Source organism: Pimephales promelas, chromosome 19 (assembly GCF_988280905.1).
Source record: "Pimephales promelas chromosome 19, fPimPro1.hap1.1, whole genome shotgun sequence".
Taxonomy (NCBI): domain Eukaryota; kingdom Metazoa; phylum Chordata; class Actinopteri; order Cypriniformes; family Leuciscidae; genus Pimephales; species Pimephales promelas.
In genome coordinates, this window is record NC_142787.1 from 10,585,409 (window position 1) to 10,612,197 (window position 26,789).

General features: G+C 36.8%; 1 protein-coding gene and 1 long non-coding RNA gene across 3 annotated transcripts in view; one reads left to right on the forward strand and one right to left on the reverse strand.

Annotated features, from left to right (window-relative positions):
* Positions 1 to 5,785: 5,785 nt before the first annotated feature.
* LOC120464403 (uncharacterized) lies at positions 5,786 to 8,121 on the reverse strand. The gene is made up of 2 exons (XR_005618684.2): positions 7,580 to 8,121; positions 5,786 to 5,945 (listed from the first exon to the last, which is right to left on the reverse strand). It is a non-coding gene; the product is annotated as an uncharacterized LOC120464403 (long non-coding RNA).
* Positions 8,122 to 8,736: 615 nt separating this feature from the next.
* onecut2 (one cut homeobox 2) overlaps positions 8,737 to 26,789 on the forward strand; it is a 34,078-nt gene continuing 16,025 nt past the window's right edge. The window contains exons 1-2 of one of the 2 annotated variants that reach the window (XM_039653882.2): positions 8,737 to 8,844; positions 9,949 to 11,492. In XM_039653882.2, coding sequence (XP_039509816.1) covers positions 10,406 to 11,492 — 1,087 coding nt within the window. In that variant the 5' untranslated portion in view covers positions 8,737 to 8,844; positions 9,949 to 10,405. Of the gene's footprint in view, positions 8,845 to 9,948; positions 11,503 to 26,789 lie in introns of both variants that reach the window. The other variant, XM_039653884.2, reaches the window with a different exon arrangement.

The following is a 26,789-nucleotide window of genomic DNA, read 5'->3' on the forward strand; positions in this document are numbered from 1 at the left end:
ATAATGTGCATGTGGAAAACCAGATCAGTGTGAAGTGTCTTTAACATTTATTATTCCTCTTTTATTTAAAGTATTTTGATCATATAGATGATAATTTAAACACTACATATATATACATACATTGTGTATAAGATTATGTCTCTGTTAAAGATCATGCTACAGTTTCTGTAAGACGTCATAAAGCTGAAGCGAATGCAGAGACACGGATTGTAACCTGAACAAAAACATCTTCAGTTTTCATATGAATCTTCATCCATCGCCATCAATGAAGCCTCAGTTTTATAATCATTATTTGTATGATGCATTTAATGTTGTTTTATTACAGAGCAGTTATATATTGGCCGAAGATGTTGGTTATTTAGTCTGACATGATCAGTCCATCACCCGGGACATGCAAATTTGTTTTTGCAAGACCAAGCGGATTAACAAACAAATTGATTGGCTGAGATGATTAACAGGAGACGTGATTGGCTGAGACAGTGGATACGTTCCAATCCCTGATCGTATTACTGAGGATCCATTTGCAAAACGCTGAGCGTCTAAAAAGTTGGACTCGTTTGTCAGTTTGATTAATCGTGTCTCGCTTATTTGTCTGTTTAACCCTGACAGAAATTTCTTTTTCATATATATGAACATAGAGAAGTTTAAAATCAACATATTTACCAAAGAACTTTCCTCGCAAAAGTCTGTCAACTGACGTCTGAAAGTCTGTGGGCCTCGTTTCTTTCCCGATGTAAGGTTCAAGTAAAATAAGTGGAATTAATTGAAACAATAAGCAAAAGCAAAACATTTAAAATATTTTCCGCTTCCATAGTACAAAAGTATTCTCATTCAAATTTAATTGTGATATTACTGTTATCATTTCAACAATATGTTTTGATATCACGGATTGTTTTCCTGATCCAGAATCTAGTATTATTTACTGTACACTACTATTCAAAAATGTAAATAATATCAAGGATACATTAATTTGATCAGAAATGTTACAAAAAATTATTTCTATTCTTTCTATTCATCAAAGAATCCTGACAAATAAAACATATCAAGGTTCCCATAAAAATATGAAACATTGATAATAATCATGAGCAATGTTTCTTGAGCATCAGTTTATCATATTAGAGTGATTTCTGAAGGATCATGTGACACCGAAGAGGCGAAGACTGGAGTAATGATGCTAAAAATTCAGGAATAAATTGCATTTTGAAAATATGTTCAAATATGAAAACCAGTTCTTTTTCGAAACATTGCTGTTTTCCTGACACTCGACTTTACCGGAAATCTTTCCTTCAGTTCTTGGACTGTAAACAGACATTTGGATCTGCTCTGTATATAACACTCTTTCCCGAAGGAACCTGAGATCATTCTGGACTCTTTTTGAATGTTGAATGCTGTTTGTTAGTTTGATAATACCGACTTCTTTTGATTGTATCTGTCTTTATTTCCATGTTCTGAATGTGTTTTGATTGAAAAATGCACTACTGAGTTTCTGATGTGTTTCTGGCTCCATATCTTATCTTGAGATCACAACTATCATTTAAAGTGCTCCTATTATGCTATTTTAAAGTTCCTAATTTCCTACAGCAGCTTTACTTGCATCAAAGATCCAAACACACTTGAATTGCCTCATAATATCCACTGCTCTTTTCTCACAGTGTCTGAAACGCTTCGTTTGAAGATTCAGTCTCTCTAAACCCCGCCTCTCTGAGAGCCGCTCTGCTCTGATTGGTCAGGTGGCCCAGTGTGCTGTGATTGGTCAGAAATTTTCATTTTCATATCTGACTCTCAACTCTTGATCAAAGTGATACGAACAGTAACATTGTCGTGGGTTTTACCATATCAATCTCATCAAAGTGGATTTGCTTTGTCAGCAGAAAACAGCGTCTCCACGACACGAACAACACGAACCAAATTCTTCCAGTCTGCGATACACAAGTGTTTGAGGGCGGAGCTAAAAGGCGCTGTTCAGCCAATCAGCTGACATTATGCAAATGAGTTACACACCTACGCAGGTTCAGGAGGAAGAGCGACTGGAGTTACTGACGACACGTTTCAGGCTGTTCAGAATCGCTTCTTTTGTGAGACAAAAACTTAATTTATCTGCACTTTGAGACTCTATTACATTCCACTGCACTACTTTTCAATTGTTTTCAAATACGCGCTAGACGGACGTATTTGACCGTTGCTTTTGTCTCGTTAAAAAATGCGACGCTCAAGTTATAGTCCAACTATTGAAAAACGTGTTTCTAGTACGGCTGTCAAACGATTAATCGTGATTAATCGCATCCAAAATAAAAGTTTGTGTTTACATAATATATGTGGGTGCACTGTGTATAATTATGTATAATTATGTATAGATACACACACATGCATGTACATTTAAGAAAAAAAATATTATTTATATATAAAATATTTATATTTATATATAATATAAATTATATATAAATCTATATACAGTATATACATGAAAATATTTCTTAAATATATACAAGAGTGTGTGTGTATTTATATAATTATACACAGTGCATCCACTTTTATTATGTAAACACAAACTTTTATTTTGGGTCCGATTAATCGCGATTAATCGTTTAACAGCCCTAGTTTCTAGACCATTTTTTCAGCAAAAACGCATTTTGTGTTAATTACTGACAACTTATTTCTGGCAGTTCAGAATTGATTTGATTATATTTGTCTTTGATCTTTGAAACTTTGCAGACCTTTTACATCAACAAACACCATATGAAAGGTCATGTTTGAAAAAACATAATAGGGGCACCTTAAGCCAAACTAATTCATGTTATAGAAGCAAACTGTGTGTGTGTGCGTGTGTGTGTGTATGTGTGTGTGTGAATCTTATTTTCTAATTCTTCAAATGTGGATCACTTCGATTGTAAACGCGGAATAAGCTCCTGTCGATGTTTGATTGTTTCAGAGAGAATAAACTTCAGTTTCACACATCACTTTGTGTCGCATGCCAGTTAATGATAATAATCAATCACTATAACCAAACCTCATGTCATGTACACCATTTTGAATATTTGAATGATTATGACTATTTCATTTAACAATGCACAACCAATATTCTGCTCTACAGTGTCCAGCATGTAAAATAGATATACTGTATCTGTGGATGTTTCGATTGACGGTCTAATGGCCATCAGAAATATTCCTTAAGCAATCATTTTTGGCTGTTTTGTTTACAGTTATGAGTCATAAATCAGGGTTATATGGTGAGGACAGTTCAATACTTCACCATTAAAGAGGATGTTTAAGGCGAAATTTCCTTTAAAGGTCCTTGTGAACATGATTTAAAACACAAAACGTCAATCAAACATAACAACACAAGAGAAATGTTATTGATAATCCATGCGCAGAGGAAGAGAAAACATTGATCACCGATAGAGGATATTTTTATTTTATATTCTAATGTTCGTAATACACTTCATGAATGCATACATGAAATTGCTTGATCGTTAAAATACAGCAACATACAGCATATATATATATATATATATATATATATATATATATATATATATATATTACAGAGAAAACTGGAATATATAAATTAATATATAAATATTAAATTACTGAAATACTGGAATAATATATAAAATATATCTAAATATATCTAAATATATATATATTCCAGTTTTCTCTGTGTAATATATATATATATATATATATATATATATATACACACACAGGTGAAACTCAAAAAAATAGAATATTGTACAAAAATTAATTTATTTCAGTAATTTAACTTAAAAGGTGAAAATAATATTATATAGACTAATTACATGCAAAGTGAGATATTTCAAAATTAGAATATTGTGCAAAGGTTTTCACAAGCTGTAATCCATAATCATCACAATTATATTAAATAAAGGCTTGAAATATCTCACTTTGCATGTGAGTCAATATAATTAGTTTCACCTTTTAAGATAAATTACTGAAATAAATGAACTTTTGCACGATATCCTAATTTCTCGAGTTTCACTTGTAAACTGTATATATATATATATATATATATATATATATATATATATATATATATATGTGTATATATATATACTAATAAATACATTATAGACATCTCACACATTGTGTTAAATTTGGTTTGTTTTATGTGAAATAAATAGACGTGGCGTGTGTCAGGCTGCGTTTGGCTCTCGTGTCTTCTTTGACCTCTGACCTTTGAGCCTAAAAAGAGAGGTCAAAGTTCAAACAGGATGATGTAACAGCTTTGTCTCTTTAGATCTTTCACTCACTGTTTCAGAAACGTAGAAATATCTTTTATTTCCATGCACAACTCATTGACTGTTTTAGCTGTTTTGATCAATATTTCTGATGTTGTTATGGCTTAAAATGTACTATGTGGTCAATCATCAAAATTCCTTGTGTTCCTCAAGTTAATATTCGCTTCTCAAATAACACGATCACATCGGGATATGCAGTCGGATGTGAAATATACAGAAAGTGTATTCGAGTTATTAATCTCCATACAGACAGATCGTACAGTTTGTGTGTGTTGAAGTGGAGGGTTTGTCTAGTATAATTGCATTTGTGCGCTGCACATTTCTGCCGTTTTCTGCTTCTCCATTCATGGAAAATCAATTTGGGGAGGGAAAAGGAAAAGCAGCAAACCGAACCCTTTCCTTTCTCTGTTCACGAAGGTTTGTGCACATTCATGATTAATGATGATTTTGAGACTTAAAAAAACAGTCTACGTAAATGAATACTATATAATTGGTAACAATTTACAATATAGGGTTCATACAAGTGTTTGATTATTCATGTGTGTATATTTTTTTTATCATATATAGATGAGAACCTATCATACCATTTTTGATTATATTAATAATAACAATAATTTTAGTTTTAACTGTACAGGCCTAGACGATTTTGGTGTTAGATCCGAGCAATGGAAAGAGTTTGCATTTTATATAATACATTTGTTATTCTTAACTAATGTTAATAACAGAACAAATAATTTTGTTCATTAGAAACACTTTTATTTAAGCTCTGAGATCAAATAGTAAATATATTTGGGAGTGATGTTCATCAGCAGTGACATAAACATGAGCGTACAGAACCGTTCCTGTGGGCCTGAGCAAAAGATAGAGATGCAAACCAGCTTCAATCAATACAACTCTCTTACACACACTCTCACAAACACACACTCACCCTCAAACTCACATACTCACTCAATTGTATTGTATTGTATTTGCAACACCAATGCATATAATGACACATTTATTATTTCAGATTTACTCATTTAAAGTTATTACACATTTTATTTTACACTGAAGAAGAGATAGCCTGTAATTATTATGATTTAACCCATAACAAAGAGTTAATACTGTACACTGCATGCAAGTGCATTTTTAACCAGTTAATTCAGAGGTTACCATTTTATTTTACCTTTTTCCAGTGTATAATAAAAAAATGTAATATTTTAACGCAGAGTTGATTTTTTGCTGTTGTCAAATGTATATTTTTCTCCGTAACACTGTACAATAAGGCAAATTAACACTGGTTAATAACTATTATCAATGAGCAATACATTAGTAGCCTATTTATTCATCTTTGTTAGCTACTTTTGATTCGATTAATGTTTTTAATTCATGTTTACAAATGAAACCATTGTAAAGTGTTATTTTTTATGTCATAGTTACAGCAAGGTTTTATAATAGTCTATAATAATTATAATAGTTTTAATAGAAAAGTAATAGTAAAATGAATTTTCTTTTCTTCAGCGAATATTATGAAATCATAGAAAATATCAAACTTTTGCGTTCACTCGTTTATTAGTACACACATTTTTCTGTTATATATTCTCTTAATTTAGTCTGACACATATAAGAGGACTGAAGAATCTGCTGTTGTCCGCGTGTCTTTCATGGACACACTGAGGTGAAAGTGTCGAGGGTTAAAGGTCACGGGGCCTGAAACACAGCAAGCAAAGCACAGCCTTTCAGCAATACTTCATTTGACATGATGAAGATATCGCGTGGAAATATAATGAAATATAGACGTCATCATCACAATATGGAGGTTTTATAGAGGAAGAACAAGCACTTCCATGTTAAAGCGCTCACACATGCAAAACAAGAGCAGTTATTAATTAACCCTGAACACTCCAAACAATCAATATGATCATCAGAGAAACACAAACCCTCTCCGCACCATCACACACACTTTCACACTGACTTCAACTCTAGATTACAGCCAATACATGCACATAGGCTTATTCATGCATATACAAATATGTCAGCTAGCCTATATATATATATATATATATATATATATATATATGACCTTTCCTTCGTGTATATTCTTAAAATCCGACAAACAAAACCACATGAGAATAACATAATATTAAACGTTATTTAATTACTTGGAATTACGTGTGAACGTTGTGCTTTAAGGAAGCAATTAAAACACTAATGTAAAGTAATATTATGTTGGATATTACTGTAACCTCATGTAGCGTTTTTAAACCTTTTTTTCTATAAGCTCAGAATTAGGTTAAGTCTTTAAAATAATGCAATTTTTTAGTTCAGTATTTTCAAAAAACAATAATAACCTCCTATCCAGTACATGTACAAAATCATATGTTTATTTTAATGCATCACTAATTCAGGCTGATTTCTCCTGCTAAAAACCACGAGAAAATAAAGTTAATGCCGATTTTTGAACAGCATCCATTGCACAGTATAACTTCCTAACTTTAGGCGAATTTAATTAGATTTGTATTTTATTTTTATCTCTGCGCACGAGAAGTGTGTGTGTGTGTGTGTGTGTGTGTGTGTGTGTGTGTGTGTGTGTGTGTGTGTGTGTGTGTGTGTGTGTGTGTGTGTGTCTGTGTGTGAACATGTTTCATGTTTTCTGAAAGTCTCGTGACGTGTAAAACCACCACAGGACTTTCTAATCGAGGCCTCTTAAGATACTGGGAAAAAAAAAAGGTAAATAATACGAAAACACAGGCTAGTATCATTTTCGCCGTACAAAACGGCACAGATATTATTAGTAATTAGTATAATTATTAAATTTATATTTTAGACTCACAAAATTCACAGAGCGATTGAGATAATGTTGGCATGATGACATGAATGACATGCCTTTCTAAACCCTCAAACAATCACAATTATCATTCAAGAAGTGCTGCACCTGTTCCTTTAACGGTGTCTATTCAAGCAAATGACATTTTAAATACACAGAAATCACCGAGAATATCCGCAAACTACATCAGCTTTCAACTAGCGTCACATAAACATATTATCACCCAAAGAATCATCGAACAGCACTTATTAAAAATAGACAGCTATCGCGTTAAAAATATTAAACGGGTTTAATAGCAAAAACACTCATTCAGAAGGATCTATTTCTCATGCATGGATCAAGTGTGTGTTATAAACGCGGGCAATCGGGTTTGTGTCTCGCGCTCCTGTAAAGAGACGCGCGGGTTTGGAGAAAAGCGTCCTCGTGCGTGTTAACGCGCATAACCATAAACAGCGTTTCATCTTATGACTGAAAGCAAGAGCGTGTTTAAAGCGCCAGAGGAAAGTCCGAGACTTACCGAGAGCTGGGAACAGATGCAGAAACTGGCGGCCAGTAACGGCACGGTCATCATGGGGTCCGAGGCGCACTGATTCTGATCGATATAGTGCTCGCACACAGCAGATGGTCGGAGTGAGGCAATACGGGGAGAAAAAAGCCCAATCCAACAGTTACTCGGCCTCTTTAGCTTTTGCATGATGGGGATGATTACAAACTCAAGTGTATTTCATTTACACACCTAATCCATTCAGATGAGTTAATCTCATCACATCTGAACATCTGTCTAACGAAGCCGCACTGCTAAATCAAGGAGTTTCGGTGTATTGTGAAGCGCAAACTTTGATCAGATTATGATATTGCAATCAGATGCATATCAGATCTTAGAGAAAACAAGAATAGTTTAAATAGAACAAGATTATATCAAATTTTAAAATGTGTTATGCATCCAGTAAATGCCTTTAAACTCCGTCATCTGTATAACCTGTAAACATATTTTTTTAATTTCCATTTATTTATTTTATTTTTACTGTAATAAAATCAACTTGGAAGTCATTTCAAATTAAATTACATTAAAGACTTTTAGTTGAATCTTTAAAAAAAAGTAAAAAAGGAGCTAGAGAATTGCTTCCTTTTTCTTAAGACAAAAATTCCTTTTTTTTTATGAGTTACAGTAAAGCAATGTAAAAATACCCGATGTTGTCAACATATTGATCATATCATTTTGTTACAGTGTATTTATTTTATTTAGAAGGTATTGTAACAGATAGCCATATACCAATATTTTTGGTATCATGTTTAAAGTTAAATTTTGTGTAAAATTAGTGGGGGGAAATTAAAACGCATAGTTTTTAGGCTATATAAAAATTGAAAAATAAAAAGACGTTCTAAATGGAACTTGAACTTCCGAAAAATATCATTATTTTATTTTTATTTTTTTATGTAAGTGGACGTTTGATCATTTGTCCTCCTGTTACAGTAAAGCTGGTATAAAGTGAGTTGAGATTTTAAGGTTTAGAGTTTTACATGCATTTAGAAGGGAAACAACGTGCACGTTGGATCTCTCTCTCTCTCTCTCTCTCTCTCTCTCTCTCTCTCTCTCGCGCGCGCGCGCTCTCGCTCTCTCTCAAATATCGATTTTCTTTGACATGAATAAGGGCCTTTTTCAGTCAGTAATTCTTTGCATTGTGTTGAAGTGTGCCAAAGCAAAGCAGCACAAAAACACCCGAGCAGAATCAAACTCTTCTGTGTCCGTCGCTGGATTCGCTACAGTCGCGCGCGCGGCAGGTACGTGCACTTTTCCTCCAATTTGTGGCAGCTGAAAATCCGGGAAGAGTCTTGTGGAGACCCCGGGCCCCCGCTCCTCCTGCTCCTCCTCTGACAGCTGATCAAAAGAAAAATAGGTCACGCTTTTCAGACTTCTGTCGCTCATCCTTAATTACAGTCGCTTTAAACAAAAGCAACATCTGCGCATCCTCCAAAGAAAACAGCAACCGGCATTCGAGAAATCTGTTACTTCTGAATCACTTCAAGCCGGATCAGACCATAATGCGCGTGAAGAAGTTACTCTGCCAGCGCATTGATCGATTTAGACTAACTCTAACGTGAAAAGGATCAGTGCTACTGAGAAACTTACTTTAAACAAAGTCTTGCACTGCATATTTTTAACAGAGTTTCGAAGGAAAATAAAGCCTTAAATCAACCCGCGCAAATTTATTAGAAATACGAAAGAGAAAATTCGGCTTGTATTTAGGCTACAATGTGTGTGCTAACCTTATATTTACAGGACAGGCCCGTTGTGGACTATACAGCACTCACTGTGAAATTAATACATAAATCATATTTTAAGTAATAATGTAAAGTAGGTCTTTATGTAATGAGACAGTGTTAAATTATCAGAAAACACGAACAACAAAAAAAGACTTGATTGAAATCTGATTGATGTTTTGACAGATAGATAGATAGATAGATAGATAGATAGATAGATAGATAGATAGATAGATAGATAGATAGATAGATAGATAGATAGATAGATAGATAGATAGATAGATAGATAGATTTGGTCTATCTATATTTAGTCATATAAGTTAAATTAGCCTACTAACGTAAAAAAGAGAAAAAAGTTTTTAAATTGCTTAACTTATTTTGATGAGTTAAAACAATGTAAAACAAGTTTGCATTAACTCATTGTTCATATTTTTTTTGCAGTAATAAATTCTATTAATCCATCGAAGGTAAATACAAATATGCACTAATTTGCCCAATATACAAACTACAAAAAAATATAGAATACTACTAAATAGTAGAATTTTGTTCTGCATTTGTTATTTTAGAGTTAAATTGCACATGATATTGTGCGATTGTGTTTATGTGAATTTTATGTTTGTGTAGAGGATGAACTGGGTAAATGATCCGTTCGGAATGACAGTAAAGGGACCGTCTGACGCCAGATTCCAGATGCAAAGACAGCCGCTCCGAACGGGCTCAGCGATTGGCCAGAGCGCTAACGAGCTGCACTCAGGAGCAAAGCGATTGGACGGGTGACGCGTCAGTCAAGGCGAAGTCTCCTCCCCTTTCAGCAGGGTCGGATGCGCGCGGAGCAAAGCCCACCCCGAACACCTCCAGCTGCCCAAACAGAAGACGCAGGAGGAGTAGAGGGCTCGGACATGGGGAGAAATCAGCACTGGCCCGTCTGATAGAGATCGGTGTTTTTTTTATTTATTAGGGGGAAAAAACCGAGAGGCCTTAGCACAAACAAAAAAAAAAAAAAGAAAAAAAAGAAGAATTGGAAAAAAAAGGAGAGAAAACCCATCCCTAGCACAAAGCTGGAAATAAATCAATGGACTGAATGAAGACTGCCTATACCGCCTATCGATGCCTGGCCAAGGATTTGGATGCGTACGCCATGAACCCAGAGATGACAATGGACATTGGCAACCTACATGCCGGAATAAGCCATGAGCAGGACTTGATGAGCCACAGCCCTCATCACAACCGCAATTCGCTACGGATACACCAGGATCTGAGCGTTGCGCCGTCGCGCTCCGCGATGGTGTCCAGTATGGCATCGATACTGGACGGGGGTGGTGGTGGTGGAGGTTGCGCGGGAGGAGAGTATCGTCCGGAGCTTTCTTTACCGCTTCATCACGCCATGAGCATGCCGTGCGACACCTCCCCACCCGGGATGAGCGGCACATACACCACCCTGACCCCGCTTCAGCCCCTGCCTCCCATTTCCACAGTATCCGACAAATTCCACCATCCGCATCACCACCACCACCACCACCACCAGCGTCTCTCTGGGAATGTGAGCGGCAGCTTCACTCTCATGCGGGACGAGAGGACTCTACCAGCCATGAACAACATCTACAGCCCCTACCACAAAGACATGAGCGGGATGGGTCAAAGCTTGTCCCCTCTGGGCAACATCCACAACGCGCAACCAACGCTCCACAACTACGGCGCGCACGGGCACGACAAGATGCTAAGCTCCAACTTTGACGCACACACTGCCATGCTGGCCAGAGGGGACCAGCATCTCTCCAGAGGCCTCGGTGGCCCCACCGCGGGCATGATGCCGCATCTCAACGGGATGCACGGGTGCCACCCTCAATCCCACGGGCCCGTGTTGGCTTCCAACCGGGACAGACCGCCCTCCTCCTCCGGAGCGCCGGGTTCCGGCGGCTCGGGTCAGCTGGAAGAGATCAACACGAAAGAAGTGGCGCAGCGCATCACGGCCGAGCTGAAGCGCTATAGCATCCCGCAAGCCATCTTCGCTCAGCGGGTGTTGTGCCGCTCGCAGGGAACCCTGTCCGACCTCCTGCGGAACCCCAAACCCTGGAGTAAACTCAAGTCCGGCCGAGAGACGTTTCGCCGCATGTGGAAGTGGTTACAGGAGCCCGAGTTTCAGAGGATGTCGGCCCTTCGGCTTGCAGGTAAGACAAGGTATCTGCTTCTTTAAACAATCTTTCGTGTACATGGAGATTTTGATTGGAGGATCAACCCGTATCATCATGTTCAGTTGATTTTTATTAATGCACATTAATTGACTTGTGTGTGCATCATGTATTGATTTCTAAACATTTCATGTGCATTGTTTTTTTGTTTTTTGGTTTTCATAAGCGTCTCTAGAGTTGCACCACCACTTATAAACAGGTATTGTTAATATGTAGCCTATATACACACACTGTTAAAAAGTGAGATCCATTTTTGGTTCCAAATAGAATAATGATCAGTTCTTAAAATATATATATATTGCTTAGTATAAAGAACTTTTTTTTTTAATGGAACCAGAATCCAATAAAGACCCTTTATTCTAAGAGTGAATAGCTGATGTTTTAGTTTGACCCGCAGCGTGTCTATTGTTTACCTGCACATTCGCATTTACAATCCTCAAGATGTTCAGTAAACACAAGTTAGGCTGGTGGATGTGGTGTGTTGTGGTGGAAGAGGCGCTTTAGTCTCTCTCTCTCTGTGTGTGTGTGTGTTAGAGAAAAGCCTTTCAGAGAGGTGCTGAATAGGGATGTGTTGGTAATTACTGGACTGTTATTCCCTCTCCTGCCCCGCTCCATCAGGCTTGTTGCCCCCTCTAGCGATGGGCGGTGCAGACCCCCTTTTCCTTTGTTCGGCTGAAGAAGAAAAAGAAGCAAGAGCTGGATTTCCAGCCTCAGTGTAGTTTGGATGTGTTGTAGGTGTCGTGCTGTTGAATAGCATCCTATCAGTGCATTAAAATAAAAGCTTGGTGTGTATTGATTTTTAATTTGTAGGGTGATACACAATTATTCACTGAAATAATGGACAGCTCTGATGCCTCATGCATTGTGCAACTCAGACGCATATAGCCTGAGCATTACGGCTTCAGCTGTTTCTACAACAAACTCTTTCTTTCTTAAATAGCTATATTTCAGGCTTTGGAGGAAGAGCGCGAGGATAATTGCACATACCGAAACACAGGCATCTTTATCAAAACATTCCACTGTGAGTGTCATTTATTCGTTGGAAATGCATTGATGAAACGCACCGCCAGAGGAAGGTGATTGCTTTGTAAACAAACAAATGCATCCATCTTTCAGCGAGAATATATGATTTGAAACAGAAGGGCTGTAAAGCTTCATTGGAGATGTTAGGTGCTTTAATGCTGTTTCCCTGCAGGGCTCTGGTCTCACAGATGGCTTTGGGTTGGGGGGAAGGTATTATGTGATCTGCAGGGGAATTGAAAAGAAGAACAGAGGCTGCAGCGGCTCGATGAATTATTGATAGAAATCTCTGCGTGACCCTCAGCTCAACGCACAAAACGTCACCTTGTCTCGGGTTAAACAGGCAGAGATGTGCAGCCCGGCACCTGCCTTTTGTTCGGCGTTTCGGGAAAAGAATGTGAAACAAACAATGAGGAGTTGCACATCATGACATCATAAATGACATCATAAATGTCTGACCGAGGGAGAATTGCTCACCGCGCTCGAATTAAACCTTTACGTGCATGTACACGAGCCTTGCAACCTTGCTGTAAAAAAGCCTTTATATAATGCTAAAACAGATTATCACTGACTTTAGGAGAAAATCATGAAAGTATTATCTCCGTAGAGGCCTATGGGGTCCAAAATCATCAGCAATTTAATTTTTTTTTTTTATATATTCTTCAATATTTAAATCCGGAAATAAACAACATATTTCTGACTGTGCCGTGTTTCTAGGCGACTGATCAAATGTAAGGAATGAGTGTCATTGATCATGTGACGGTCCGATTTTCGTGCTTTTACTGAAGATGCTGTTCAGTGCCGTGGTCAATTTACTCTTTTCATTCAAATTCAATTTGCAATGTCATGGATATTCATATTCATGAAAGTTATGAAGGCATTCACTCGTATGGAAAGGTTAAAAGGTTAAGTGTAGTTCTATACACAGCTCTCAGGTTCTTGACTTTATTTTAAAGACATTTTATACCCAAAAATAAAAAAAAAGGTTCTATGCAAGGAGAAATATCTTAAATAATTGCATAATACTTTTATGTTTAACAAGTTATTTCAAGTCATAACGTATGTTTTAGGGCTGTCAAACGATTAATCGCATCCAAAATAAAAGTTTGTGTTTACATAATATATGTGGGTGCACTGTGTATAATTATTATATATATATATATATATATATATATATGTATGTATATAAATACACACACATGCTAGTATATATTTAAGAAATATTTTCATGTTGTATATAGATATAATTTATAATTTTTTATATATAAATAATATATTTTTTTCTTAAATATACAAGCATGTGTGTGTATTATATATATACAAAATAATTATACAAAGTGCACCCACATGTATTTTATTTACAAACTTTTATTTTGGATGCGATTAATCACGATTGATAGTTTGACAGCCCTAATCAAATGTAATTAAAATTTAAAAACTAAGTCCATAAAATGATGGGAACCTCTAAAATGTTTTATACAAGAAGAAATCTCTTAAATTATTGCATAATGTTTAACAGATTATTTCAAGTGATAAAGTATGTTTTAAATGATAAAATGACTGGAAGCGCTAAAAGGTTCCATTTATTCTCAATGAAGAGCCTTCGGAACGCTTGAAGGTTCTAAATAGAATGTTTGTTGCGGTGCAGATGTATGATGTCACGGCTGAAACGAACCTGTCTCTGCACTATTCATTTAGTCAAATGAAAGGTGTCGTCTGACTGGAGCTCATTCCAGTCACAGCGCACAAGCAATCAGCCGTGAGACAAACCTCAGCCTGTTCCGTCCACTGCACACACACAACTTTATTAACTTCATGATCAGAGTGGACAAGCGCTGCTATACCAGTCAGGACGGGGAGATTGAAAAAGAGCCCAGGTGCAGGAGAAACACGGGATCCCGGCCCGTAAATAAGAGACGGGTAAATATACCTCCGACCAATGCCAGGCCATCTTTCTCTATTTGAGCTTCTGCGATGACTCTTTCAGACAAAGACCGCAAGAGAGAGAAGATAAATACCTTTAGATTCAGTGGAAAGTCTGAGAGCACAACTATCACTTACAAATGATATTATCAGCATCTGAGCGAAAAGTTGTATATGTGAAGGTCTCAGTATTTGCAACAGCAAAACATTATGAAAGAGTCTGTTACATGATCAGTGAAACTCATGTAATGACATTTGATCCTAGAAATCCCTTTTTTTTGGTAACACTTTACAATTAGGTTCTTTAGTTAACTAAAATATATTGTTGGTTTAACTTAAAAAAGTAAGTAACCTGGTTGCATTAAAATTTTAAGTTGATTGACCTGGAAAAAGTGAGTTAAGACAATGAAGGAGATCGAGAAACTCAAAATAATAAGTTATCTGAACTAAATCAATTATTTAAGTTGATTTGACAAAAGAAAAAATGTTGTGATAACAAATCTTGAAAATATTTTTTTAACATGAACTAATAATGAACTGCACGTCAGCATTTATTCATCTTTTTAATGTTAATTTCAACATTTACTAACACATTAATAAAATCAAAAGTTGCATTTCTTAAGATTAGTTAATGCACTGTGAACTAACTAGAACAAACAATGAACAGCTGGATTTTTATTAACTAACGTTAACAAAGATTATCAAACAGTAACAAATGTGTTAGTACATGTTAGTTAATACGTTTTCTAATGTTAATGAATGAAACCTTATTGTAAAGTCTTATATATATATATATATATTTTGAATATATATATAATATATAAATATTATATATTTATATATATATATATTTAATATATATATATATATATATTTTTGAATATATATATATATTCAAAAATATATATATATATATTAAATATATATATATATAAATATATAATATTTATATATTATATATATATATATTCAAATATATATATATATAAATATAAATAAATATATAAATATATATATATATATTTCAAGGATATTGCAGTTATATTGGTAGAATAAGTGTTTCAACAATCCATAGAAAGCATCTATATGATAAATGCTAATACTGATTTAAAACAAAACTATGACTTTTTTGTTGCTGCACAGCATGCCCTATGAAATTCTCTTAAAATACTTGAAAGTAGCAAATTGTGCATAGACTCGCATAGCCCTGGCTGATATATTGCTATATATGTCACACTGAGGATGTGAAGGTTTGGTCTATATGCAAACAAATAATATTATATACTGTACAATTGCACAGCATGCCCACTGTAATAAAATATTGTTGGTTTAACTTAGAAAATGAAGTAACCTGGTTACCTTAAAATGTTAAATTCATTGAAATGGAAAAATTGAGTTAATACAATGAAGGAGATTGATTTAATCATCAGAAACTCAAAATATTATGTTATCTGAACCACATAAATGATTTAAGTTGATTTGACAAAAGAAAAAATGTTGTGATTACAAATCATGAACATATATTTTTTTACAGAAATTCTCTTAAAATACTTGAAAGTAGCAAATTCTGCATAGACCCAAATGACCCGGCCTGGCGGATCTGTAGCTACTTAGGTTCTGACCTTTTGGTTTGGATGCCAAGTGGCAAAGAAGTAAATAGTCCAGTCAATGCCAGGACAGTCATGGATCGGTGAGGGCCGAACCAGCCCAAAATACCAGTTTATTTTCGTCCTGTTGGTTCGGTAACGTGTGTGAGTTATGTCACTTTCTCAAACAAATATGTGTTGCTGAATGACGGCGGATCAATGCGTGTAATCTCTTAAAGATTAAAAGGGCATTAATGCTGGCAACAATAACATAAACGCGTGCACACAGCTCGCATTGATCTGGAACCCGATCCGGACCTGTTCCAGTAAAGCTGACGCTGGAGGAAGGTTCCCAGCAGAAAGCGACTGACTCCACGCTAACGAGACTATTCTGAGCCGCGAGCCGACGCTAACGATCCTCAGAGCCGAATAACCAAGCGTGGATGTTTTCCAGTGCATTTCAGCTGGGTGTTTAATGTGGAGAAGGCCTGCGCCCGGTGACCTTCACAGAGACCGGGACGCTCGCCTCGGATAATCATAATGGCTTTACGCTGCTTTGAAGGACCTTTTTTAGTGATGAGATTCTCTTCTCAAGCCAATGAGTGCGTAACCCGGGCCGAGAGAGTGAAATAATCCCGGCAGAAATATGATTGAACGACTGATTTTGTCAATCTGCTTAAAACGGGGTAATTCAATCACATGGAAGATGTCCTGACATTACATTACGGTTATGGAAAATTAGCATTGCCTATTAAATTACTAAGATTATGCTTTATTTGTTATTCTAGTAGACGGCATAAGACGGTAGTGAAACTGTAAGACGTTTGAATATGTTTAAATTGAACAAACTCACACTTGGGTAAGGTAACATAAAAATAAATTCACATACAAATTTACAAGTAAAACATCATGACAGACTGCACCATGACACACACATATCATCTGTGTTTCACTATATATTCCATAGAGATTATAATATTCTTATTTTAAGGTGTCCTGTGTATTACTAAGTAACAACATAGAGTACATTGCATGTAATTGTGCAAAACTGTTACTGTAGGCATACATAAAATAAATAGAGTTAGCTTATTATTCATGGTTTGGTGTTTTATATTGGTAATGTATTTGTTTCCCTCATCTTAAGCTTTCTGAACATTGAATCGTGTTAAATGAGAATCTTTATTATTTTCTTTTCCCCCGTTTCAATCAATCAGCAAAGTCGGGTTACTTCAACATTTTATTTTACTTTAACATTTTCAATGACAAATAATAGTAATTTTGATGAAAATAGCCGTTGCTTTAATGACAGAATGACAGAAGTGCCTCATTTTAACATGTTTAACGTTTAAATCCCATATTTTCTGTATTCTCATGCTTTCTGCGAGGCGTTGTATGTATAGTATCGTCCTCCCTGTATATCTTCTAGCTCATGTGTTTGTTTGTCAGTTTGGAGGTTGTGATTATGAATGTCCGGTGATTGGGGATCATCAGCGCCGGCCGGAGCAAAGGCCAACGTTTTTGTTCTCTCAACCCCACAAAACCTCCAGGCAGCAATGCTGCCGAACATCCAGCAAAAACATGTTCTTATCGCTGGAGGGAATCTGTGGGGGATTCGCTCGTCTCGCAGTTTTTCTGTCAGCCTGGTTTTACGGGAGGTTTGTGCGTTAGTGATCTGCAAATGAATGATAGAAATAAACTTCTGATTATTCACCATTCTTGATAAAAGAATAGGCAACAACGTTTAACTTCAGCTATGAGGAAAGAGAAAAGTTCATGTTTGCTTTCCAGAGGAGAGGAGCCGATAAGAACTTGCGTAATGAATCGCAGTCATTATTTACGGTTGGCTCTTACAGATATGTTCTTTTAAATAGTGCTTTTGTTCGAGGAATAGATAAAAAAAACCCATTGCAATTGTTTCTATCCAAAGTGACGTACATCTCACTGAGCAGTTCATGCATCTGCTATAGTTTTCCTTGTAACGCAAAAGGAGAAATCCTCAATCTTCATGCAAATCCTTTCCATATGACATCTGTCAAGCTCCAAAAAAGGACCATGAAGTACGATTGTTTGACATCGTATGGATTGTTGATATGATTTATGGTGTTTTTGGTTATTAATGGAGCTTGATAGCTAAATGAATGTTGTTGTTGTGTGGAAAAGAATGTACTGTAAAAAAATATTGTTGGTTTAACTTAAAAAATTGAGTAACCTAGTTGCCTTAAAATTTTAAGTTGATTTAACTGGAAAAAGAGAGTTAAAGGGATGCTCCACATTTTTTTTTCTTTTTTTTTGGAAATAGGCTCATTTTACCACTCCCCCAGAGTTAAAAAGTTGAGTTTTACCGTTTTCAAATCCATTCAGACGATTTTCTGATATATAGAAGAACATCAGTAACCAGACAGTTTCTGGTCTCATTGACTTTCATAGGAAAAAAAATATACCATGGAAGTCAATGAGACCAGAAACTGTCTGGTTACTGATATTCTTCTAAATATCGAAAAATCGACTGAATACATTAGAAAACGGTAAAACCGAACTGTTTAATTCTGGGGGAGTGGTAAAATGAGCCTATTTCTAAAAAAAGTGGAGTATCCCTTTAATACAATGAAGGAGATTGATTTAATCATCAGAAACTCAAAATAATAAGTTATCTGAACTAAATAAATTAAGTTTATTTGACAAAAGAAAAAACGGTGTGATAACAAATCTTGAAAATATTTTTTTACAATGTGGATCTTCGTAACATCTTCTTTTATGTTCTAATGATGAATTAAAGTCTTGTTTGGAACAACATGAAAGTATAAAAATTATGACATAGGCAGATATATTCAAATATTTAATTATAGGGATATATGATTATGTCTTTCGCAGTGCTTGATGGGAGTGGGCGGAGCTAACAAGATTTTGTTTCGACTCTCTGATTGGTGGAATTGTCTGTATAGCATCATGGGCAATGTAGTTTTCACCACAAATTTGGCTGTTAAAGACGATTATCTTAAGAATGAGTTGAAATAACAAAATTAACAACCTTGTGACTTATCATTAAAAATCAGCGAGAAAATTATTGAAGATGTTGTACTCTATTTGTTTTCAGCATTAGTGAAAATGCATTTATTAATCTTAGTTAATTTCAACATTTGCTAATACATTATTAAATTCATAAGTTGCATCTGTCAGACCTGAGCTGACATATAGACTTGAAGAAATAAGGATTGCCCAGTTTTTGCTAGTTAATCCAATCTAACTTTATTTGTACTTTTAAACAACCAAAGTTGACCAAAGTGCTGTACAGAAAAACAATCACATCACAGTTAATGCATTCGACTAATGGGACTTCATTGTAAAGTTTTACCAAATTTTCATTTCAGGATGTGATGCAATCAGTGTGCACTTTAAAGTCAGGTTGTTTCTTGCCAAACAAAGATACGAGTAACAAAAAAACATTCAGCTACAAATGTGTGTTCCTTCAGTAATCAGTGTTGCTTGTTTATCTGTGCGCTCGTAAGCATTCATTGTGTTTTTGAATCTGATTGGACGGCCGGCTGATGTTGTTGTCGAGTGTTACCTCATCAGCATTGTTTGTGCGCGTTCTGATTGGCTGTATCAGTGTGCTGATGTTTCTGTCTGGCAACAAACCTTTGAACCACTGATGTCATCATGTCAGATGAACTCTGACCTCTTACTCACTTGATCAGGGAACATTTGTTCTGTCCCTCATGGAGATCGAGCGATAGAGCGATCCTGAAATGCACTGGACGTTTTGGAGATTTAGTTTCTGTATAACATCCAGGCCAGTTTAAGTGTTTATTTTATTGGACTTTATCTATTTGCGTCAGAGAGTCTCGGCAGCACTTACACCAGACTTTACAATTATATTATTCTGGTGGTTTCATATGTCATTCGCAAGATTTATAGAACATTTTATTCATTGATCAGTTGTAAAAATAATAATTTTTACACTACTGTTGTGGAATTAAAAGGTTCCATTAATGTTAAAGGTTCTTTATGGATCCATAGATGCCAAAAAAAGAACAATTTATTTATGGTAATGTTTATTAGTTAAGATTGCCCTCTATTGTCTTGCCTTAAAAATTTCTGGATGTCATTTATTTATTTATTACATATTCTCAGGGATTGTTCATATGAAGAGTTCATATGCAAAAGCCTCTAAATGCCATTTGAAATTTTCTTCTTTAATGATGATTTTTATCAAACTTGTATATTTAAGTTCAGTATTTTCACTTAAATGACAATGAAAATTACCTATTAATTGTTATTTAAGTGAAATTACTGAACTTAAATATACAAGTTTGATAAAAATCATCATTAAAGAAGAAAATTTCAAATGGCATTTAGAGACTTTTGCATCTGAACTCTTCATATATCATTTGCCAGAACATTTTATTCCTAAAAACTGGGATAAATTAACTACACTCTTAAAAGAAGAACCATTTTGGTTCCACAAAGCAAATCAGTTGTAATAATAATAAAAAAAAAAACATATCTTAGAGTAAATAAAAGAACCTTTTGTGGAACTAAAAGGTTGCATGAATGTTAAATGTTCTTCATGGATCCATAGATGCCAATAAAAGAACCTTTATTTATGGTAATGTTTATTAGTTAAGATTCCCCTCTATTGTCTTGCCTTAAAAATTTCTGGATGTCATAGCATTACTGTCAAATATCACAGCAAACATAGATGCACAAACTAAATAAATGGTTTGAAATGATAAAACAATAGTTCTAAAATCACCAAAGTTGCTTAAAGTCTGCCTGTGGTGAAAATCAAGCTTTTAATGTTTATGTGTCTATGTGGTGTGTTTAATATGCTTTAAGACAAACTATGTGTAAACGCATGAGTCTCAAAAACACGGTTTGAAATCGCTGGTGTTTCTGACGTCACACACAACCTTGTAACCAATCAGATCAACGTGTGATTGTCAACCAGTGGATCTCTGAGTGAGTGAGTGGAGGCGGGGCTCATTTGCATATTGATAGAACCGAATACTAAATGAGGCAAGGGTGTCGAGTTAACATTCAAGATACTTTAAGACATGAAGACATTTTTTCAAGGAAAAAACGTTAAAATATGTCATTTTGGTGATCAAAGTTGAGTTTAAATAGATTAACTTTAACAGGGGGACTTTAAAAGAAATCGAGACTAGAGAAAATATCTTGCAGTATTTCACGTACTTGACCTAATGAATCACACTCAGATCTTTATTGAATGATTTGGGGGTTGCTGTATTTGTTGGAGCTGGCGCTGATGGCCGAAGCGAGATGATCCACTGCAGTGAACGCGTGACTCTCTCTTTTCCCCTCCTCCATCTCTCGGCGAGGTGTCCGGCCTCCACATTAAGGATATCCGCACATGCACAGAATGACACAGCTAAGTGCAAGACTACAGCATAATGCATTTAGCAAGTCCTCTCTCTCTAAAACACACACACACACACACACACACACACACACACACACACGCATGCCTAGAAAAGGGTTGATATTGAGATGGGAAGCGTTTGAGCACGAGAGATCCCACGTCAGTGAGAGTATGAAACACTAGCCGAATTAAAAAAAAGTGATTTTCTCTCATCTGTTACGGGGAGGTTTCACCCGAACAAGTGAAAACATCATTACTGATCGTGTTTTGTGGCGAAATATTGATCTGATGTCACCCACCGCCTCCCTCACCCTCCTCCTCTGTTTCGTTGCCCTGTAGAGCTCACGTTTTCTAATCAGATGCATGAGATGGGAAATTTAAAGTCGTGATTGTGTTTTAGTCTCAACTAGTCTTCCCAGTAGCACCTCATTGCAGTACAAGAGATCCAGGGGGCGGAGTTGGATCCAGATCTAAGGTGTGGAGATGGGTAAGATTAGGGGTGGGGTTAGGGATCAGGGGGTGGGGTTAGGGATCAGGGGGTGGAGATGGATAGGATTAAGGGTGGGGTTAGGGATGAGGGGGTGGAGTTAGGGATCAGGGGGTGGAGATGGATAGGATTAAGGGTGGGGTTAGGGATGAGGGGGTGGAGTTAGGGATCAGGGGGTGGAGATGGATAGGATTAAGGGTGGGGTTAGGGATGAGGGGGTGGGGTTAGGGATCAGGGGGTGGAGATGGATAGGATTAAGGGTGGGGTTAGGGATGAGGGGGTGGAGTTAGGGATCAGGGGGTGGAGATGGATAGGATTAAGGGTGGGGTTAGGGATGAGGGGGTGGAGTTAGGGATCAGGGGCGGAGATGGATAGGATTAAGGGTGGGGTTAGGGATGAGGGGGTGGAGTTAGGGATCAGGGGCGGAGATGGATAGGATTAAGGGTGGGGTTAGGGATGAGGGGGTGGAGTTAGGGATCAGGGGGTGGAGATGGGTAGGATTAGGGGTGGGGTTAGGGATGAGGGGGTGGAGTTAGGGATCAGGGGGTGGAGATGGATAGGATTAGGGGTGGGGTTAGGGATGAGGGGGTGGAGTTAGGGATCAGGGGGTGGAGATGGGTAGGATTAGGGGTGGGGTTAGGGATGAGGGGGTGGGGTTAGGGATCAGGGGTGGAGATGGGTAGGATTAGGGGTGGTGTTAGGGATCAGGGGGTGGATATGGGTAGGATCAGGGGTGGGGTTATGGATCAGGGAGGATATGGGTAAGATTAGGGGTGGTGTTAGGGATCAGGGGGTGGAGATGGGTAGGATCAGGGGTGGGGTTATGGATCAGGGGGGTGGATATGGGTAGGATTAGGGGTGGGGTTATGGATCAGGGGGGTGGATATGGGTAGGATTAGGGGTGGGGTTATGGATCAGGGAGGATATGGGTAAGATTAGGGGTGGGGTTAGGGATGAGGTGGTGGAGTTAGGGATCAGGGGTTGAGATGGGTAGGATTAGGGGTGGGGTTAGGGATCAGGGGGTGGATATGGGTAGGATCAGGGGTGGGGTTATGGATCAGGGGGGTGGATATGGGTAGGATTAGGGGTGGGGTTATGGATCAGGGAGGATATGGGTAAGATTAGGGGTGGGGTTAGGGATGAGGTGGTGGAGTTAGGGATCAGGGGTTGAGATGGGTAGGATTAGGGGTGGGGTTAGGGATCAGGGGGTGGATATGGGTAGGATCAGGGGTGGGGTTATGGATCAGGGGGGTGGATATGGGTAGGATTAGGGGTGGGGTTTTGGATTAGGGGGCGGAGATGGGTAGGTTTAGGTATATGTAAGGTGGGAGGAGTTGGATCTGGATCCAACTCCTCCCCCTGGACTTCGTGTTCTGCAATGAGGACCGTCTCCGTTTTCCTTCTTGAATGTTGATTATTTTCCTCATATTCTCCATTGTTGCGGCTCCTCTCTTCCCAGTCTGTCAGTAACGCTCTGTTTACTTCCTGTCTCTATGAAGCTCCACTTTCTGAAAAGCACACTGTGACCTGATTGGTTAGCTGGATCAGTGTGTTGTGATTGGTCGAGCGCTTCGAGTGTGTTTGGGAAATGTCCCGCACCTTACCATAACCACCAGTTTGGACACACTACTAACTAACTCAACCAGGCCCGCCCCTTTATTCTGCGTATGAATTATTATAATGAGGAAGAAACTCAAGACTATAATGGAGGCGTTTCAGGAGTACAGAAACACTGACACTGATATAGAGGAGAACTGCAACATTACACCAACCAAACATTATACCAATTTTTTTTAAATTATAATTTAATTATAATTGGCTGATATATTTTAATTGCTTGTATTGCTTGTATTTTAATTGCTTGAGAATTTGAGTGTAGGATTTACATTGAAATTTCACAAGTACAGCAACTAACAGTGAATCAAACGTGACATTTCCATAAAGAGAGACTGAAATAGTATCGGCTCCTCCAATAATCTGTGTTTTATTTATGTAGTCAATGCATTGTGTAAATCTGGTCACATAAGTGTGGTCCAGTGCAGATTGTTCCAGTAAAGCGTCTGATCTCAGGGTTTTTTCAGCGCATATATAATTCAGTGCTTGTTTTTGTGAAGTCATGGCACATAATGTACGAGAGTAAAACTACAGCGTGTGAGGAGACTCGTCAGCGGGACACCAGGTTTACTTTCTTAATTCATGTTTTATAGCCAATGATTCAGTGATGCTTGTTATTGTAAAGAATTGTAATTTTATAACAGTTTGATCTCTGAAAAGACTTTTCTTCTCAGCTGATGTCATGCGTCACTTTTGATTTATGTAAATATCTTTAACGTGCCTTTCATTTTGTTGTGCTGCAGAAAGTAAAGTACAGAGAAACTGATACAAAATTAGTCACAGGAAACAAAGACGTACAAATGTGACGCTTTGATTTAAATGCATTTAAAGGTCAAAGAATCTTTCAGGAATGAGGAACTAATTTAGAGGAACTTTTCTTGAAAAATATATATTTGTTCTTTTAGGATTAGTTCCACAATGCTTTGACTACATAAATAAAACACAGATTACTGGAGTAGCCGTACTATTTCAGTCTTTCTACATCGGAAATGTCACATTTGATTCACTGTTAGTTGCTGTACTTGTGAAATTTCAATGTAAATCCTACACTCAGATTCAACTTCCAATTGATTAATTGTGCTGTATAGATATGCCAATTTATACAAATGGCATATCTATATACAGAGCCAAAACGCAGAGTATAATGTATGCAGGCCTTTGTGTGTGTGTATATATACTGTATATATAGGCAAAGCAAGTTTATTTAGCACATTTCATACACAGCAATTCAAAGTGCTTTACAAAAAGGAATGAAAATAATCACAAGATAAAAGGAATGAAAATTAAAACAGATATAAAAGAAATTAAAAGAGTAAAAATTAGATAGATAAACTTCTCATCTGGCAAAACACCGGTGTATCATATTTTTTACAACTCCCAGTTTCCCCAGTGTGATTACACTGTGTGTGTGTGTGTGTGTGTGTGTGTTTCAGCATACCTAAGAAACTATTGGACGTCTACGATGGGCACGATTTTTCTTTAAAATGCGACAGGAGCAGCTCGAGGACTGACTCACACACACACACACACACACACACACAAACACACACACATATATATTAGTGGTGTTAAATCGATTAATCGTGATTAATTCCATCTAACATAAAAGTTTGTTTATATATGTGTACATATATGCACACACACACATATAATAAACATTATATAAATAAAATAATGTACTCACATTATAAACAAATGCATGTTAGATGCAATTAACAGTACTTATATATATATATATATATATATATATATATATATATATATGTAGCACACAAAAACTATCAGAGAATCAATGAATCAAATATGATCCCAGTGTATAAAATAGTTTTTATTCTTTGAATTTCAGTAGATCTAGTCGGATTTGTACTTGATTTTTTTTTTACCTACAAATTATTATTATGATACGATACATATTTTATTAGCAATCGTGAACATTTTTCAATTTAATGTATTCATGAATGTAGCCTACATCTCAATTGCAGTTGCTTGATGTTTTTTCCAGGACAAATAGTTCTTCTTCAAATAGTTAGTCTTCTTCAGTTCATTAGGTTGAATTCTGCCAGTTTGATTCGATTTTTGTTATGTGTTTGTATAGTTTGTGCATTTTCTTTTCCTACAAATAAAATTCCACTGCATCTGATTGAACACGAGGTGATGAGAAAACAGGCCTGTCCTCGGGTTGCTCATTAATTACTGAGGATGTAAACTGATACTCAGAGCTGATGCGTTTCATCCAGAGAACGACGGCGGCGCGGTTAGGACAGTTCCACTGGACGTTTCCTCTCTCACACACATTGATTTACATTTGCCAGCGAGGAAAGATAAACCAGAGCGGCTCTTACCCGTTTGATGAAAGGCCAGGGAAACCTGAGGGATCGATCGGATTGATTGAACCCTACCCCTTTTAGAAAAGCCCAAAGTTGACACCCCTCTCCCACCGCGGAAATGGTAAACCCCTTTGAATAATATAATTGCTTTTTTGATCGCACTGTAAAGCGCCACGAGAGCCAGTCCTGATGGAGTCACTGTTGCGTGGAAGGCCATTGACGGCTTGAGTGTGTGTGTGTGTGTGTGTGTGTGTGTGTGTGTGATTGTTTCGGCCACAGTAAGCAGAATAGCACATGATGATGGGGAAATGCACTGCTCCACAAAAGCAGCAGTCTGGACTGGAGCTTTTATCCAGAGCGAGTCTGAACTGAAGCCTCGTAAAGAGCGCTTCAGGAAGTAAACATTGATCCTTTATTTTACCAGAGAGAACAGTCTTCCTCCTGCACCACACACACACACACACACACACACAAACATACACACTGAGATTAATCCCAGTCTTCAGTGGAATTCAACATTAAAACATTGGGATGCTAGAATTTTTGGAACCAATCTTCATTAGGCATAGAAATCCATATATTAATTAGTAGGCCTAAAACATAATTTGATTGCTAATCGAATCTTGAATTATTATCCTAAAGGATCCTAATCCTAAAATTGGGTTTTATTGCAGAAAAAGGCTTTGGTTTATCCAGCAGGATCTCTTATTGATCTTGTTAGGATCCTTTAGGATTTGTTCTTACAAATTATGAATTTCAATTCCATTTCAAATCCTGAACTTATTCCTTAAGGATTTTGCTGATTAATTTACATGCAGTTGCTCTTTATTTTTCATTATAAAACAAAATTGCTCTTTAGATATGAGAATAAACATTTTAATCTGTTAATCCTGCTTTTTAGAGCAGAGTGTTTCTGTGTGATATATAATATAATATTAA